Source organism: Trachemys scripta, chromosome 1, assembly GCF_013100865.1.
Source record: "Trachemys scripta elegans isolate TJP31775 chromosome 1, CAS_Tse_1.0, whole genome shotgun sequence".
NCBI lineage: Eukaryota > Metazoa > Chordata > Testudines > Emydidae > Trachemys > Trachemys scripta.
In genome coordinates this window covers 184,875,884-184,892,314 of record NC_048298.1, presented here as the reverse complement: position 1 = coordinate 184,892,314, position 16,431 = coordinate 184,875,884, and the positions used below count along the sequence as shown (strand labels likewise).

The following is a 16,431-nucleotide window of genomic DNA, read 5'->3' as shown; positions in this document are numbered from 1 at the left end:
TTACTAACACCTGCCTTTTCCTAATGACTGGAGTTCTCTCCCCCGGAGAGGTAACCTCAGTGTGAGAGGATACCCCAACATCATTTGGAAGGCGGGTCCCAACTATGGGAAGGTTTCCCTCTGCTCCCGTTGACCACTCTCCTTCCCTGAGCCTTTCATCCTCCTTAACAGTGCAGAGGCTGTCTGACCAGAGGTGGGACAAATCTAGTGTCCCAGAAAGCCTCATCAACATACCTCTCTGCTTCCCTTAGGTCCTACAGTTCCGCCACCCTGGTCTCCAAAGCCCGTAAGTGGTCTCTGAGGGCTAGGAGCTCCATGCACCAAATGCACACATACACCACCCACCCATAGGGCAGGTAATTATACATGCTACACTGAGCGCAATGAACAGGCTAGCCCTCACTCTGCTGCTGGGCTTCTACCTGCATTCTGTCCCATAGCTACCTAGGTTAATGAAAGGGTTTTTGTTTAAAACAAGAAGTTTTGATTATAGTTTGGTTTGAAGAATGGCAAGTGTACCTTATCCCCTTCCAAACTCCCTGTTAGCAGCCCCTGGTTGCTTGCTCACGGCTTTATAAAGCCCAAGCATTCCTGATAGCCCGAACCACTGACTAAGGCTCAGCCAATGAACAGAGGCTTCTAGATTTCAAACCTTGTTTACAAGCTCACCGCTTCCAACCCCCAGCCACAGCACATGGTCCTTCAAACAGACAAACACACACAAGCTCGGCACACAGCAACAAACCCCCAAACACACACTAGACAGCCAGGTAGTTGATGGTGGTTTGTTTAAGAAAAGCAGATTCTCCCCAATCCCAGGAGATGAGGTTTCACAATCAGAAGCGCTGGCAACACTGCACTAGGCTCCCTTGGTCGGGCGGGTTCCCCAGCCCTTGCAGGCCTCAACCCCCAACCCGAGGCTGGGCTAATACCGCCCAGCCCCGACCACTCCCACTCCCCTCGGGGCTCAGCCGGCCCGCGGGGGCGGGTTCCCGGCACGGTCGCTCACTTTAGACACAAATTTAACTTATATTCCCCTCCCCCGTGTCGGCCCGCGGCGACACCTCGGCCCCCTGAGGGTCCCAGCGCGAGCCACGGGGCGGCGCCGACACTCTACCCCCCCAGCCAGGCCGAGGCAGGGGTGGGACGCGCCATATCCCGCAAGGATGCGGGGGTCTCGCGCGCCCCTCCGCTTGGAGGCTCGTGAGCGCTTAGATACGTGACAGCAACGGCCCCACCTCATTGCCTCGCGCACCCAGCGCCACGCGCAGCTCAGCTCTCCCTCCTCGCCCCCCCAACTTCCGGCCCCGGGCGGCGCAATGCGGAAGAGATGGTCGGACCAGAGCGGAAGTGAGGTAGCCGCTGTCGCCGGCAGCAGCTGCAGTAGCAGGAGGCGCCCCTGGAGGTGGCGGCGTAGCCGGTGAGGGGCCGGGGCCTGCGGGGGACGGGGACGGTGTCACTGCGGCCCGGGGCAGGGGGGAGACTGCGCTGCTCTGCTCAGCACCGGGTGCGACCGGCGCGGGGCTCAGGGAAGCGGCGCCGTAGCAGCTGCACAAGATGGTGGATCATTGAGAATCAGCGGCACCCACACGGCTTGTCGGTCTGTCTGTCCGTCCGTCCGCCCGCCCGTCTGGGGGGGGGGGTGTTTGGGTTTGTCTGTCCGTCCCCGGGGGAGGGGCAGGGCCGCTTGTCTCCCAGCTCTCGGGTTTGCTTGTCCCTGCCTTGGGGGGGCTTCTGCGCCCTCCCCCCCGCGTGAGCTGTTCACCACATACGGCCCCCGGGCATTATCCCAGGGAGCCCCGAGGGAGCCGCGCCCGGGGTGACCTCGCCCGTGTCTCGTCCCTTCCCCTCCCCGCCGCTCCGGCGCTGCAGTTCGTCCTCCGCGGCGTCTCTGGCCCTAGGAGGGGAATAATCCGAGCATGGCAGAGCGCTCTGTGCCCGCTGCGCCCCCTCCCCGTGAGGAGACAGGTAAATATCGGGCCCTTTCTAGAGAAGGGAATTGAGAAATGGAGAGGCTCAGGCCGTATTGCTAGGATAAAAGGTAACCCAGATGTTTTAAAAAGGCCTTGCCCTTGTTACTAACAACACATTAGATTGCTATAATAGTGTTCTTTATTTTACTTTTCCTCTTTTGTACTTTTCCCCCTATCCTTTTTGTTTTTATTGTTTTGTGTGATTAAAATTAGCCAAATGACTCTGAGTTCATTTTTATTTATAGTCTCCTTAGGGAGTCTTATCTTCTGGTTTCTAGTCAATTTCACTAGCCTAGTGTTGTAATGATTGAGAGGAAGGTTTAAATCCAAACAAACCACAACAAAAACCTGTATCCATTAAAAGGACAGTAGTACCAAAAACATTTCTGTCACCACTAAGTGTTGTAAAAATAAACAGCTTTTGGGCTTAAACTATTGACAGTGTCCCTTTGGTCAGAGTCACTAATATGTTCCATTTTTAGCTAGCTCTATCTGGGCTCCCAGTCACCTACTTTCATCATTAAGTAGCTGTCACTCTTTTTGCTCAGTGTGATCTGTTTGTCAATGACTCTCTCTCATCCAAGAAATCATAATCTGTTAACAAACTATTTCACAAACATTATTTAACTTGGTGAAATTTGCAAATGAGCTCTTTTAAAAGTTGCTTATTTAAGTGCGTATGTTCTAAAAACCAACTCACTGTAATGCTTGTCTATAAATATCCCTTGAATACCTTTTTCTAAGCAAACTGAGCTTTATCCTAAATCATTCAGCCCTTGTGTGGGTTCTGTCTGTCTTCCTCATGACATGTCGTGTCTTCACCCAACCCCCAATTAGATACTCTCTTAAAATACCTAAGTGAGGATAAGAATTGGGGCTGCTTTGCAGTGAGAACCCTGAAGGTACAGAAGCTTTCACTAACATAGTCTTGTTTTGGACAGGGCTGCCTCTGATAAAGGAAAAATGGCTTTCAGCAAAGGATATCGGGTCTACCACAAACTGGATCCACCTCCATTCAGTGTGATAGTGGAAACCAGAAATAAGGAAGAGTGCCTCTTGTTTGAGTCTGGAGCTGTGGCTGTCCTCTGTAAGTCAATATGTTTTATTAAGTACAATGTGAAAAGTTGACTGACATGAAAATGCATTCTATCAACTATATTTTTATTTATATTTATTGTTACTTAACTTACAGAAGATGAAGATGACTTGTTACATTACTTAGTCTGTTCTTTTCCCGGTGTTAGATTATTCTCTTTTATACAGTAACTAGTGTTCAGTCTACTTTAAAATGAGTAAAATGGCAAGGTTTTTCTACCTGCTTAAGAGAGAATTCTACAGTTTAAATGACTTTACTGTCAAAGTTTGTGTTGCCTGACATTTATCCTACATTTTTCCTGTATTTATTTAATTCCATTACTCCTAGTTATATTTTGTTCATCTTAATACAAATTTCTCTTCCTCTGAGTGCCATGCAGTTATTTTTCCAACTAATCAACTGTATTTCCTCACAAAAATTCCATATTTCTCATTTCTGTTTATTTTCTAAATTTATTTGTTATCTCTGATGGTTTTCATTTCTTAATCTTCAGTTTTGTTTGTATTATTGTTTTGTCTTGTTACTTTCTATAATAATATATTGTCCATTTCCATTTCTGAGGCCTGTTAAGAAATCACGAACGTGCATATATGCAGTATATCTTAGATTACCAGTAAGTAAAAATTTTTTGAAGAAAGGTATTTTTACATAGCAGTCACTTTTATAAATATTCAGTGAAGACTATATAAAATGATTAGTGTAATTTTCACATGAAAATATTCACTGATTGTTTTTTGAATCATTTAATCTCTCATGAGCATTTGGCATCTGCAGAGTGACATTTGATAGATGCAGTTGTAGGTCTATAAGCCATTTCAAGGCCTCTTCTGTGGTGTGGTGGGTATCATCCAGTTCACCTTTGAATCCATGTTTGGGGTGCTGAATTATGATGTGTTTGATGGTTTGGATGTTCTCACCGCAGTTGCATGAAAATGAGTCTTTGATTTTACACTTGTGCATCAAGTAGTTGTATCTTCCATGGTTTGTTCAGGTGAAGCTCAATGTGGTCCAAAGTCTGCGTGGCAGGTTGAAACCGGGAGGGCGGCTTGTTGGGTCATTAACAATAAGCTTGGTTGGAATGGTAGATGGGGTCCAGATGCTTTGCCGTTTCTAGGCCGCATCCATAGACATGAGATGGTCATAAGTTTTCATGATTTCAGGCATTGTTGGGGTATGTTGTTCTCCATAATCTGCAAGATGGGAAGGTCTGGGTAGTTTTTGGTGCATTTAAGTTCTTGTGCTGTGGCTATATCTTGATGGATAACTGGAGATTTGATGTTTGTTAAATTGAAAGCCATGGTAGAGGTGTAGAGTTCCCGTGATGATTCGGCTGCCTATCCACAAGTTTGGTATGGAAGCGTCTCGTCCACGCCGGTGCACAGTACTCTGCAACTGAGTATGCCAGGACCAAAGCCAATGTTTGTAGCACAAGGGCAGTTGATCCCCAGCTTGTTCCCACTAACTTCTGAATAATGTTTGTGAGTCTTTGCTTTAGAGGCTACTTTTTAACGGTAGTCATGAAAGGTGAGTGTGTGGTTAAGAATGACATTGAGATATGTTTGCTTTGGGTCATAATGCACAGTTTCACCACAAAACTCAACAGTTAGTATTTTGTGTGATGTTGTCAAGGTAGAAAGAAGAGACTACCTATTTGCTCGCATTTGGTCTCAGCTGCAAGTTGCCTCCATGATCTTAAGGTCAGATGTAAGGGTCACTTCAAATTCTTTAAAGCTATGGGCCTGAATTGCGAATGCCAAATCATCAGAATACACAAACTTCTGCGCTATCATTTCAGGCATATCGCTCATGTATACATTGAAGAGTGTTGGAGCAAGTACAGAGCCTTGTGATAACCCATTATTCAAAGTGAGCATCTTACTGGCTTGACTTCTGAGGGGTATGCTGAGGTGTTCAGCAGCCTGAAAATCTCATAGACTCATAGACTTTAAGGTCAGAAGGGACCATTATGATCATCTGGTCTGACCCCCTGCATGCTGCAGGCCATAAAACCGTCCCTACCCCTTCCCTGGACTCTGCTGTTGAAGTCCCCAATCCTGTTTTAGGTGACTTCAATCGGCAGAAACCCTCCTGCTAGAGATCCCTGCCCCATGCTGCGGAGGAAGGCGAAAAACCTCCAGAGGCTCAGCCAATCTGCCCTGGAGGAAAATTCCTTCCCGACCCCAAATATGGCAATCAGTAAGACCCCGAGCATATAGGCAAGAGTCTCCAGCCTGACCCCTGTCAGCCATTATACAATTTACCTACCATTTCTTGGTTTTCCTTGACTACTATGTTTTACCATTAAACCATTCCCTCCATAAATTTATCTAACTTAATCTTAAAGCCAGACAGGTCCGTCGCCCCCACCGTTTCCCTCGGAAGGCCGTTCCAATATTTCACCCCTCTGACGGTCAGAAACCTTCGTCTAATTTCAAGCCTGAACCTCCCCACGGCCAGTTTATATCCATTCGTTCTCGTATCCACATTAGTACTAAGCTGGAATAATTCTTCTCCCTCCCTCGTATTAATCCCTCTAATATATTTAAAGATAGCAATCATATCCCCCCTCAGCCTTCGCTTTGTCAGACTAAACAACCCAAGCTCCTCTAGTCTCTTTTCATACGACAGGTTTTCCATTCCTCTGATCATCCTAGTGGCCCTTCTCTGCACCCGTTCCAGTTTGAGTTCATCTTTTTTAAACATGGGAGACCAGAACTGCACACAGTACTCCAAATGAGGTCTCACCAGCGCCTTGTACAACGGAAGCAGGACCTCCTTATCCCTACTAGATATACCTCGCCTAATGCATCCCAAGACAGCATTGGCTTTTTTCACCGCCACGTCGCATTGTCGACTCATAGTCATCCTGCGGTCTACCAGGACCCCTAGGTCCTTCTCCTCTTCCGTTACTTCTAACCAATGCGTCCCCATCTTGTAACTAAAATTTTTATTAGTTATCCCCAAATGCATCACCTTACACTTTTTACTATTAAATTTCATCCTATTCCTGATACTCCAATTCACAAGCTCATTCAAGTCTCCCTGCAGGATATCCCTATCCTCCTCCGAATTTACAACGCCTCCCACCTTCGTATCATCCGCAAACTTTATCAGCCCACTCCTGCAATCGGTTCCGAGGTCAGTTATAAATAGATTAAATAAAATGGGTCCCAAAACCGAACCTTGAGGCACTCCACTAGTAACCTCCCTCCAACCCGACAGTTCACCCTTTAATACGACCCGCTGCATTCTCCCCATTAACCAATTCCTTATCCACCTCTGGATTTTCATATCGATCCCCATGTTTTTCAGTTTAACCAATAATTCCTCATGGGGTACAGTATCAAACGCTTTACTGATATCCAGGTATATTAGGTCCACCGCATTTCCCTTATCTAATAAATCCGTTACTTTTTCAAAGAAGGAGATCAGATTCGTTTGGCACGATCTGCCCTTCGTAAAACCATGTTGTAATTTATCGCAATTGCCACTAACCTCCAGGTCCTCAACTAGTTTCTCTTTCAGAATTTTCTCTAACACCTTGCACACTACAGATGTTAAACTAACAGGCCTGTAGTTACCCGGATCACTTTTTTTCCCTTTCTTGAAAATAGGAACCACATTAGCTATTCTCCAGTCTAACGGGACCACCCCCGAGTTTACAGATTCATTAAATATTATCGCTAATGGGCCTGCTATTTCCCGCGCCAATTCCTTCAATATTCTCGGATGAAGATCGTCCGGTCCTCCCGACTTAGCCCCATTAAGGCATTCAAGTTTTGTTTCTACCTCGGATACGGTAATCCCCCATCCTGAATGCCCCTCTGTAGTGGTGCTAGTATCCCTAATACCTTCATTGGCCTCATTAAACACCGATGCAAAATATTCATTGAGATATTGCGCCATGCCTAGATTGTCTTTAATCTCCTCTCCGGCAATAGTCTTCAGCGGTCCCACTTCTTCTTTCTTTGCTTTCTTCCTATTTATGTGGCTGTAAAACCTCTTACTATTGCTTTTAATTCCCCTCGCTAGGTCCAACTCTACACGGCCTTTGGCCTTTCTCACTCTATGTCTACATTCTCTGACTTCGCTAAGGTAAATTTCTTTACTAATCCCTCCCCTCTTCCACTCTTTGTACGCTTTCTGTTTTTTCCTAATCGCCCCTTTGAGTCGGTCGCTCATCCAGCTCGGTCTAATCTGCACACAGGGGATCTCTTTGGCCAGCTTCAGTAGCAGACGACCCTTCCAGACTGTCATATCCTGCTGACAGATGGATGAAAGCAGTACTGGTCTTTGAGTTTTCATTGGTATATAGCTTTGATGTTTATAGTGAGGGCCAGGACCTGGTCACCGCAACTTCTGTGTGGTCCAGCTTGCTGCTTGAGTTGGTTTGCAACCAGTTGGGCCTGATTTGGTTTAGAATCCTATCTAATCACATCACCGTGTAGGTGATCCTCAAGAGGGAGATTAACCTGTAACTAGAAGGGTGATCTGCAGGTCTTCCAGGCTTTAGGAGTGCAATAAGCTTGGCTTTTCTCCACACACGGGGATTTCACTGGTCTTCAGGATGTTGGTGAAAAGTTGTATCAGCTATTTCCATGCCAGTGGACTCAGGATGGACACCATCTTTTCCTGCTGCTTTTCCCAATTTCTTGCATCAATCTTCTTACCTGTGAATGGTCCAGACCATTGGAATGCTGGAGGGCATGTGGATGTCACCTGCTAAAGTCAATGCTGGACTTGTCTGCGATACTGTTTGTTCACTGGCTGTTTTGATGTCCACAAAACTTTAGGAGTGAGAGCATTGGCTTTCATCTGCAACCTAGTGGCACGTGAGGATTTGCAGCCTCAGCAAGTTCTAGGCATGTCTGCTCAAGTATGTGAAGTTTAGACCTACGCATTCAAGCCACCGTTTCTGCCTTGCTGGATCCAGTGATGCCAGGAGGACCTTTCAAATTTCTAGGTCTCTAGAATCATCATATTTGTGGAGGAGTCTGTGTTGCTCTGTACCTCTGGGGAACACCCTGTACCCCCATGTTCATCCCTATAATATGGTTGTGTGGTATCCAATGCAAAGTTTGTCATATTGAGTGTCTTTGGAAGGCTTATGATGCACTGAGCATTGTTGTTATAGTTTGTAATTTTATGTATATAGTTATGAGACTGAAAATGTGTCCTCATGGCTTAAAACATGCGCAGGCAAAAACTCTCCAGGAGCAGAGGCCCAGGAAAAACTCTCCAGGAGCAGAGGGGCAGGTCACGCCTCATCAGGGCCATGTATGGGACAAGCCCAGCCTCACAGGAACAAAGGACATGGCCTAGGCAGCAACAAAGGATCTATTGGACTCTTGAGTGAGTCACCCCCCTTCCCTTAGTCAGTTTGGGACTACAACGAGGTAATGCTTACCTGACTCTGAAAGAGGGTTGGGGGGCAAAGCCAAGAGGGAAGAAAAGACATGATAAAAAGGAGAGAAATTTGCCATGCGCGCGTGCTCTCTCTCTCTCTCACTGTCTCCCACATCGATCTACAGACACCACCACCAAGTGACTGAAGAGCTGATCAAATGGGAGAGCCTGGCTGAAGCACAGACAGCCAGTCTGTGGTGAGAAGCATTTAAGTTTGTAAACTGAAACTGTTAAGATCAGCTTAGAATGCGTTTTGCTTTTATTATTTGACCAAATCTGACTTGTTGAGCTTTGACTTATAATCACTTAAAATCTATCTTTGTAGTTAATTTGTTTGTTTGTTTATTCTACCTGAAGCAGTGCATTTGATTTGAAGCTGTCAGAGACTCCCCTTGGGATAACAAGCCTGGTACATATCCATTTCTTTGTTAAATTGACAAACTCATATAAGCGTGCAGCGTCCAGCGGGCATAACTGGACGCTGCAAGACAGAGGTTCCTGGGGTTGTGTCTGGGACCGGCGAGATTGGCTAGTGTCATTCGGTTGCACAATCCAAGCAGCAGCTGGCCAAGAGTGTCCACTCACGTAGCTGGGAGCAGCTTACGTGCTAGAGGCCGTGTGTGAACAGCCTGGGAGTGGGGGCTCTTACAGCAGAGCGGGGTAAGGCTGGCTTCCAGAGTCGAGGATTGGAGTGACCTAGCAGATCTCTGGTCCATATAACACCGGGGGAACGTCACAGAGCTTTTGGCGCTCTGCAGCCCAGCAAGGAGTGTACAATGATTTGAGTCCCTGGGGGATTGAGTGCAATAAAACGGTCAAAAGTCTTTGGTATTGGGGAACTGTTGGAGATTGTGTTGTCCACGGTTATAGTAAAAGTGACCCAGTCTGCTTCTTTGACGTTCCAGCGCAGTGCTGGATTTGAGTAGAGAACTGGTATTTGAATGCCAATATGGTTCAGTATTGGTCTGTGCTGGCTGTTCTGGAATTCACTGAAGACCATCTGCGATACAGGTATTGGTGTGCCTGTATCATCTTTAGAGATGAATGACAGGTCAGGGCAATGTTGTCTACCCCATCTTGCAGAGGGGAAAGTGACGCACTGTTTTGCATCAAAAAGGAGGAGTATATCATTTGCCGACGCCCAGTGTGTCAGTTCTTCGCCTGCCATGCTGTTTGCTGCTTAGCCCCATTGCATGTGGTGACGATTAAAATTGCCCATAACTACAGCAGGGTTCTGTGCATTCTGCAGAGGTGGTTGAGGCCACTGTGCACCAGCCTCTTGCAGTGTCAAATTTAACTGTATTCATATTTGAATAATTAAATAAAATGCACTAAACATAAAATAATTCATCCTTGCAGCAGTCCTTGTTGCCATTTTAAATTAAACTCCATACTTTCAAGCTTCCTATATGCTGAAGAAATGCTTAAATTAATTTAAGATTTGATTAAATAATTTCAAACTATCAAATCAGTACTTTATTACTGAGTAGCATTACAAATTCAAAAACTTAAAATGTCACTATTTTTGCCATCTCCGGCAGACATCTCCATTGTGGTACAATGTGATTAGCCTTTTAGTGTTTTTCTCAGAAAGTGATTCCCTCTTGTCTGTAAGTAGATTTTTATATTTACTGAGCTTCTCTCTGTGTCTACAGAGCTGACAGGGAAGAGGACATAAGGTAGGGTAAGCTCTGCTACTTTAGGCACTCATCCCTTCATAACCTTCCAGTAAGTGTAAAGATCCGGTGGGCTCACGTTGAGAGCTGCGCAGAAACACCAACCGCTGTTCACACCGTTCTGGTGAGGGATGAGAGGTGGTTGCTTGTTGTGCTGATCAATGTTTTGTTGTGTAGCTAGGTTCTGCCTGGGACCTGCAACTCCTGACGTGAAACTGACACCACAAGGAACTGAGTTCTCAGAAACTGCCCTTAAATCCCAGATGCTGGCCCTTCTCCCCGAAAATGTACATTGCCTCATGGCCCTAACCCCCTGAAACTTCCTCCCCGCGCATGTTGGTCTCTTACCTCCAGCAACTGCATGTAGCTCAGTTGTGCAGCCTGCCCTGCTCACCTGTCACTGCGGTCCTAGTGCTGGAAAGAGCCTGGATTCCATGTTATTGTTTTGATTCTACAATTCAGTCCGTGTTCTCGTTAATGTGGATTTCATAGAGCCCTACAGTGGTAGAAAGTCCTCTTTTGCTCATTGCAGGCAACTGAAGAGTGGAGAGAGCCTCCCACTCACTCCCCTTGTTAATTCACTATAGAACTGCTGGGAGGGAAGTCATCTTCCTGACCAGATAACTGCTGCTCTCTCTATAGTGCATAAATATTTCATGAGAACTCTTACTTTAAAAAATTGAAATGTATAGGTGCTTTTGTTTACTAAATGGGATATAATTATATAGCAGCTTCCAACAAAACTCTGAATGCAGGAGCTGTAGATATGCTGACATTTACTGCTAAAGTTCTGAGAGCAATGGTTTTCAACCTGTGGTTCACAGACCTCTGGGGGTCTGCAGACTGTCTAAGATTTCCAAAGTGTCTGCACCTCCTTCTGAAATTTTGTAGGGGTTCCCAAATGGAAAAAGGTTTAAAGCACTGTCTTAGAGCAGCAGCTCTCAACCAGGTGTCCACAGCTCTGGAGTTTTAATAATATGTTGGGGGTGGGGCCTCAGAAATAAAAAGGTTGAGAACCCATCTTGGGGAACCTTAGAGAGCATGTTTTGAGCTCCCTGCAGAGCAGTATAGGAGAGTGTGATAGCTTCATAGTAATGAATGACCTAGAAAATGAAACTGACTAGACACGCGGGACTGTTAAATGCACAAAGGAAATATGTTTTCTCTAATTTTTCAATGATAACTTGTTACAAGTAATACATAAGTTCAACGCTTCAGACATATGACTCTTGAACTGCATTCCTTTTGTTGTGCAACAAGAACTGTTCCAAACCATTCCCATTACCTGTTTCCCCTTTTACGTTTTCCCCTCGACTGTTTATTTGAATGTGTTGTCTTAAATCACACATTCAGTGCAGATACAACTTGCACTGAACATTACGCAGTCAGTGTATGAAATTTTAATGCTAGCATAGAGCGCCCAACTGAAAAGCTTCTGTGTCTTTTAAGGTTTTCTTCCTTTCCAAATGGGAGGGGGATAGGCTTCTGTTAAGATGGCATTTAAGGGGGTCCAGTAGGTTTGCATACCTTTCTTCTGGTCCAAGTTCAAATTTCAAAACCTGTGTCCTGGAAGATGCAGTGTACTGTGAGGCTGATATTACTGGAGCTTGTAAATTTCTTCTAAGACTCAGTACATTTCATTTGAATGTGTAGTGTATCATTGACACTACATATGCCCAAGAGTTATGGTTGTTAATGGACTTGTGGAGAACATAAAACTGCATTTCCTACTTCTGTGCATTTTAAATCCAAGCCACAACCATGTATATCTGTTTAATATATCATAAATTGGGATTATGAGGAAAAATATTTTTCTTACAATTTATTCTGCAGTGATGCCTGCTATGAATTCTACAAAAAGTTACTTTGTCTTCAGCACCCAGCAAAAGTATAGTATGTGCTTTCTGTAGTTTGAGTTGATGCTGTAGTGGATTTAAATGTGCTTTTGATTTGGCTGCACCTGCTAGTTGTTTCGGCTACACTTTCCAGCCATTTAGGAAGCTTTTTCTGCAGACACTCTTGCAATGAAAGACTGTTCTTTCTTCTGTTTCCCTTGCTTGCACTGTGTGTGTAACATCTGGAGGCTTCTGGATTGGAATGGAGAGCTTTTGCTTATTCCTTCCTTGTGATTGGAGATTTGGAGTGGTAGTGCATTGCATAATTTCCCCCAAAGATAAAGAGAGCACAATTGCTGCTATTTATGAAATATATATATATACACATTTTGAGGAACTGCTGATGTGTGGGTAAGAAGAAGGCTTCAAAAGAGAGAATAAAAAATGAAGGTTTAGGTCTGGAATTGGATTCTATTTCTCTTCTGTTTTCAGTTCAAGGCCAGATCCTCACCTCCAAAGCTTCAAAAGATTTTGATCCAGCAACTTTAGCGACCATCTCTATTCATGACTAGCCATGACAGCTACACTTTCCTTGGACAGAGCTGCTTGCAAAGCCCAGGACAAAGCACTTGAAAGATAAAACATTCTCACTCAAGGGGGTCAGCTGTAGAATGATTATCTGGAAGATATCAGACTAATTGATACTCTTCATATTATGCTGCAAGATGCTTCTTTTTGACAAAGCATTTACACCATAACCAGGATAATAATTATAGATGACTTGTAGAAATTTTATTTTTCCAATAGATGTTCTGTTAATCAGGAAGGGAAGAAGAGTAGAAAACTCCTATAAGTAAGTAATCATGCCGTTTTATTTTTGGAGGGAAGGGCTCAGATCCGTGTTGTACATTGTACAAAACATGAGGAAGAAAGATGGAGTTAGTTCTTCTTAAATTGAGACATAATTTCAAATTATTAGGACTCAAACAAGACTATTAAAATTATTTAATCGGGACAAGTGACCTAATGAAACAGTGATGACTTAAAGACAATAACTTCAGATTCAAAATCTATCTGGCAGCTCCATTAATCCAGATTCATTTTGTAGCTACAGTTTAGAGGGATTAAATTATAGATGCAGCCAAGAGGAAGAGAAATACTTAGCATTAATGGATTTTCCCCTCAGACTTGAGTGGAACTATTCAGAAAGGAAGAAAAATGTTTCTTTTGAGGGATGAATTAAATAAGTAATACAGGTGAGGAATCTGTGTACTGCGAAGCTATGGGTGACATAAATATATTTTTCCTGCGATTTTGATAGCTCATTTTAAAGAGCTCCTAAATCAGTTAGTTAATGGATTCTGATGTTGGTCTGCTTGAGATTGGTGCTTATAGTTAGAATCTCTTGCTCATTTTATATAAATTTAATTCAAAATTTTGGAATATTTGCTTGAGTAAGTTCCTTTGGTCCATTTTGTCTTTGCTCCTGTTTTCCCTTGTCTTTGTCTAATGAAAAGAGCTTAAAAAACAAAAACAACTCAGTAATAAGTGTGGAACAGTATGTAGCTTTCTCAAATGTGGTTGTAATTACTCTTTCCAGTTATTTGTCATAAGGAATACCTTACATATATTATAGTAATTATAAGAGAAAAAATTGTAAATATCTGATTGTAGCGTATGCACAATCTATCCTCGTATCGCCTTTAACTTTTTTTTGTGAATGCTTTTCTCTTCACTGTACGATGTCTCTGCACCACTGTTTTCTCTAACTTTATACCATATACAGAGTTTGCTTTTTTACTTATACAAAGCATTTTAAATACAGGCTGTATGAAAGACCCTAAAATCCAGAGGGATGGAAAATATATTAAGAGTTATGGCTAAACTCTCCAGTCAGAAAATGATAGTTAAGGTTGTATACTGAACTTCAATCTTGCCCCTTGTGTGGATTCATTATGGTTAGGTTTGGCAGAATTCAATTTTTTTTTTTCATAATTTTGATGGATATCAGTGTTTATTTTTCAGCATTTTTTTTTTCAAATATCAATTTAAATTTTCACAGGTGTGTAAAACTATGGGAGGTTAGACTATTTAATGATCGTAGATGTTAAAGTTAAAACTCTAGCTGTTGAAACATTGATTGTCATGTCAGAATATACAAAATAAACAACATTAAATCAAACTCTGAATTCTCAAACAGCATTTTTCTTACTTTGCCTATCTGTAAATTTCAATTATCATTGGTGGAAATATTTTTTCATTGGTTTATATGTGTACCGTGGAACTGACATTTACCAATTAAAATCTAATCCCTTCCAAGCCTGATTATGGTGCAGTATCACATGAGCCTGTGTTAGGTTTGAAATAACACAATATAAAAGTTTGCTTATAATTCCTTAGATACAAATGTGCATCATCTTTTAATATTTTCTTATGGTTTTCTACTTAGATTATATTTGTCAGAATGTTTCAGTGCATCTGTATTATCTTAAATATTTTATATAAATTCCTTTTTATTTAAGGGTATGTGTTCTGACTTCATAAGCAACCATGTGATATATACTTTTCAACCAGCCATTCAAATTTGCTTCGGTACAATGCAGAGGATAAGGCAGTTAACAATAAAAGTAATTTTGGGGCCTGTATGTTTCATCATGTAATCTGACAACTAGAGCAAGAAATCAAAATTGCTGAAGAGATGGTTGATTGTGATAATATAATGTAAAAATCATGTGGTTGATCTACATATTTACTTGTCTGATTGTGGTTTTGTTTCCACTAGAGTATCAGTAGTTGAAAGAATTTAAATTTTCCAGATTAATGAACTGTAAACTTGAAGTGGTATTATTCAAACAGGTATCTTTTTATGCACTTGTCTCTGATGTATCTTTATTCAGAACTCAATGTTTTTACTGGTTTGCAGTATTAAAATGTAATGGCTAGGATCTGAAAAATCTGTTGTTGCTTTTTTTGTGTTTTGTTTATTTTATTACTGCATTGAGATCTTTGCTTTTTGATTCACTCCTCCTCCCACAATCTTGAAATGTGTGTGGGCTGTTCTATCCTTTAAATGTCTCAGCAATGAATAATGATATCACCACAATGTACTGAACTATGAAAGTGAAACTAAAAATCATGCCGAATAAGTTCAAAAGTGAAGATGCAAGCTATGCTCGAAATTGCTCAATCTATTTATTTCACTCTTTTAAGCAAAGCATTAATGATAATCTGCAGATGTATTCCTTAATTAAACCCAACCTGCTCCCAGTAAAGAGGAGCAGTGTTGCCAACTCTAGTGACACTTTTTCCTAAGGCCTCAGCAACTTGAGTCACTTAATTATGTAAGAACCTCAGCTGTAATTCAAAAACAAGTGTTTCTAGTCGTCCTAATTACAAAGACAAACTTGAAAACATAAATCTTAAAGGCTCAAAAACCTGAAGATGCACAAAATGAACCCTAAAATTATTAAAGCTCTCATGATTTTTTTTGTGGTCTGACACAACTTTTTTTGAACCTTTTGAGGTGGTAATACTAAGAGTTCTGCCATTGACTTAAACAGTAACAGTACTTGGTCCTAAATTAACTAGATGCAAGGGTAAGAGTTATACTTTTTAAGGCCCCCAAAGTATCTATCTGAAGAAACTGGCTAAACCTTGCTACATAAAAATAATGCTGCTTACCTGATTTACTATAGACCTCTTTCATCCTCTGTGATGGGTTGGATCACAGAATCCCCCCCCCCCTCCCCTCCTCCGGGAACTGCCACCTGATGTGCTGAGACTACCTCTAAGCCCATTTTCCCTGGCAGCTTGGGACTCCAGTGCCCTGCCTGGTTGTGCTAGACATGCTAGCCTTCTACAAACATAGACCCAGGTCTGAACCACGTCCCCCAAAAGCTGCAGACTTAACTGAAAATAGCTTAAGAAGTGTTCCTGTCTCCAACACTCAGTATGGGCTGGATGAATGGACTGTAAGGTGGATAGAAAGCTGGCTAGATCGTCGGGCTCAAGGGGTAGTGATCAATGGCTCCATGTCTAGTTGGCAGCCGGTTTCAAGTGGAGTGCCCCAAGGGTCGGTCCTGGGGCCAGTTTTGTTNCCTAATTGCCTTCTATGATGAGATAACTGGCTCTGTGGATGAGGGGAAAGCAGTGGATGTGTTATTCCTTGACTTTAGCAAAGCTTTTGATACGGTCTCCCACAGTATTCTTGCCACCAAGTTAAAGAAGTATGGGCTGGATGAATGGACTGTAAGGTGGATAGAAAGCTGGCTAGATCGTCGGGCTCAACGGGTAGTGATCAATGGCTCCATGTCTAGTTGGCAGCCGGTTTCAAGTGGAGTGCCCCAAGGGTCGGTCCTGGGGCCAGTTTTGTTTAATATCTTTATTAATGATCTGGAGGATGGTGTGGACTGCACTCTCAGCAAGTTTGCAGATGACACTAAACT

At 43.0% G+C, this 16,431-nt stretch overlaps 1 protein-coding gene across 11 annotated transcripts in view; it reads left to right on the top strand.

Annotated features, from left to right (window-relative positions):
- The first annotated feature begins 1,338 nt into the window (after positions 1-1,338).
- Positions 1,339-16,431, top strand: part of SYNJ1 (synaptojanin 1) — a 116,539-nt gene continuing 101,446 nt past the window's right edge. For 9 of the 11 annotated variants that reach the window (XR_004648497.1, XM_034793826.1, XM_034793815.1 and 6 more), the window contains exons 1-2: positions 1,339-1,420; positions 2,915-3,060. Coding sequence is in view for 10 of the 11 variants with exons in the window: in XM_034793826.1 (XP_034649717.1) it covers positions 2,937-3,060 (124 nt within the window). In the remaining variant the exon portion in view is untranslated. Of the gene's footprint in view, positions 1,421-1,521; positions 1,601-2,914; positions 3,061-16,431 lie in introns of those variants that run through there. The other 2 variants (XM_034793843.1, XM_034793835.1) reach the window with 2 other exon arrangements.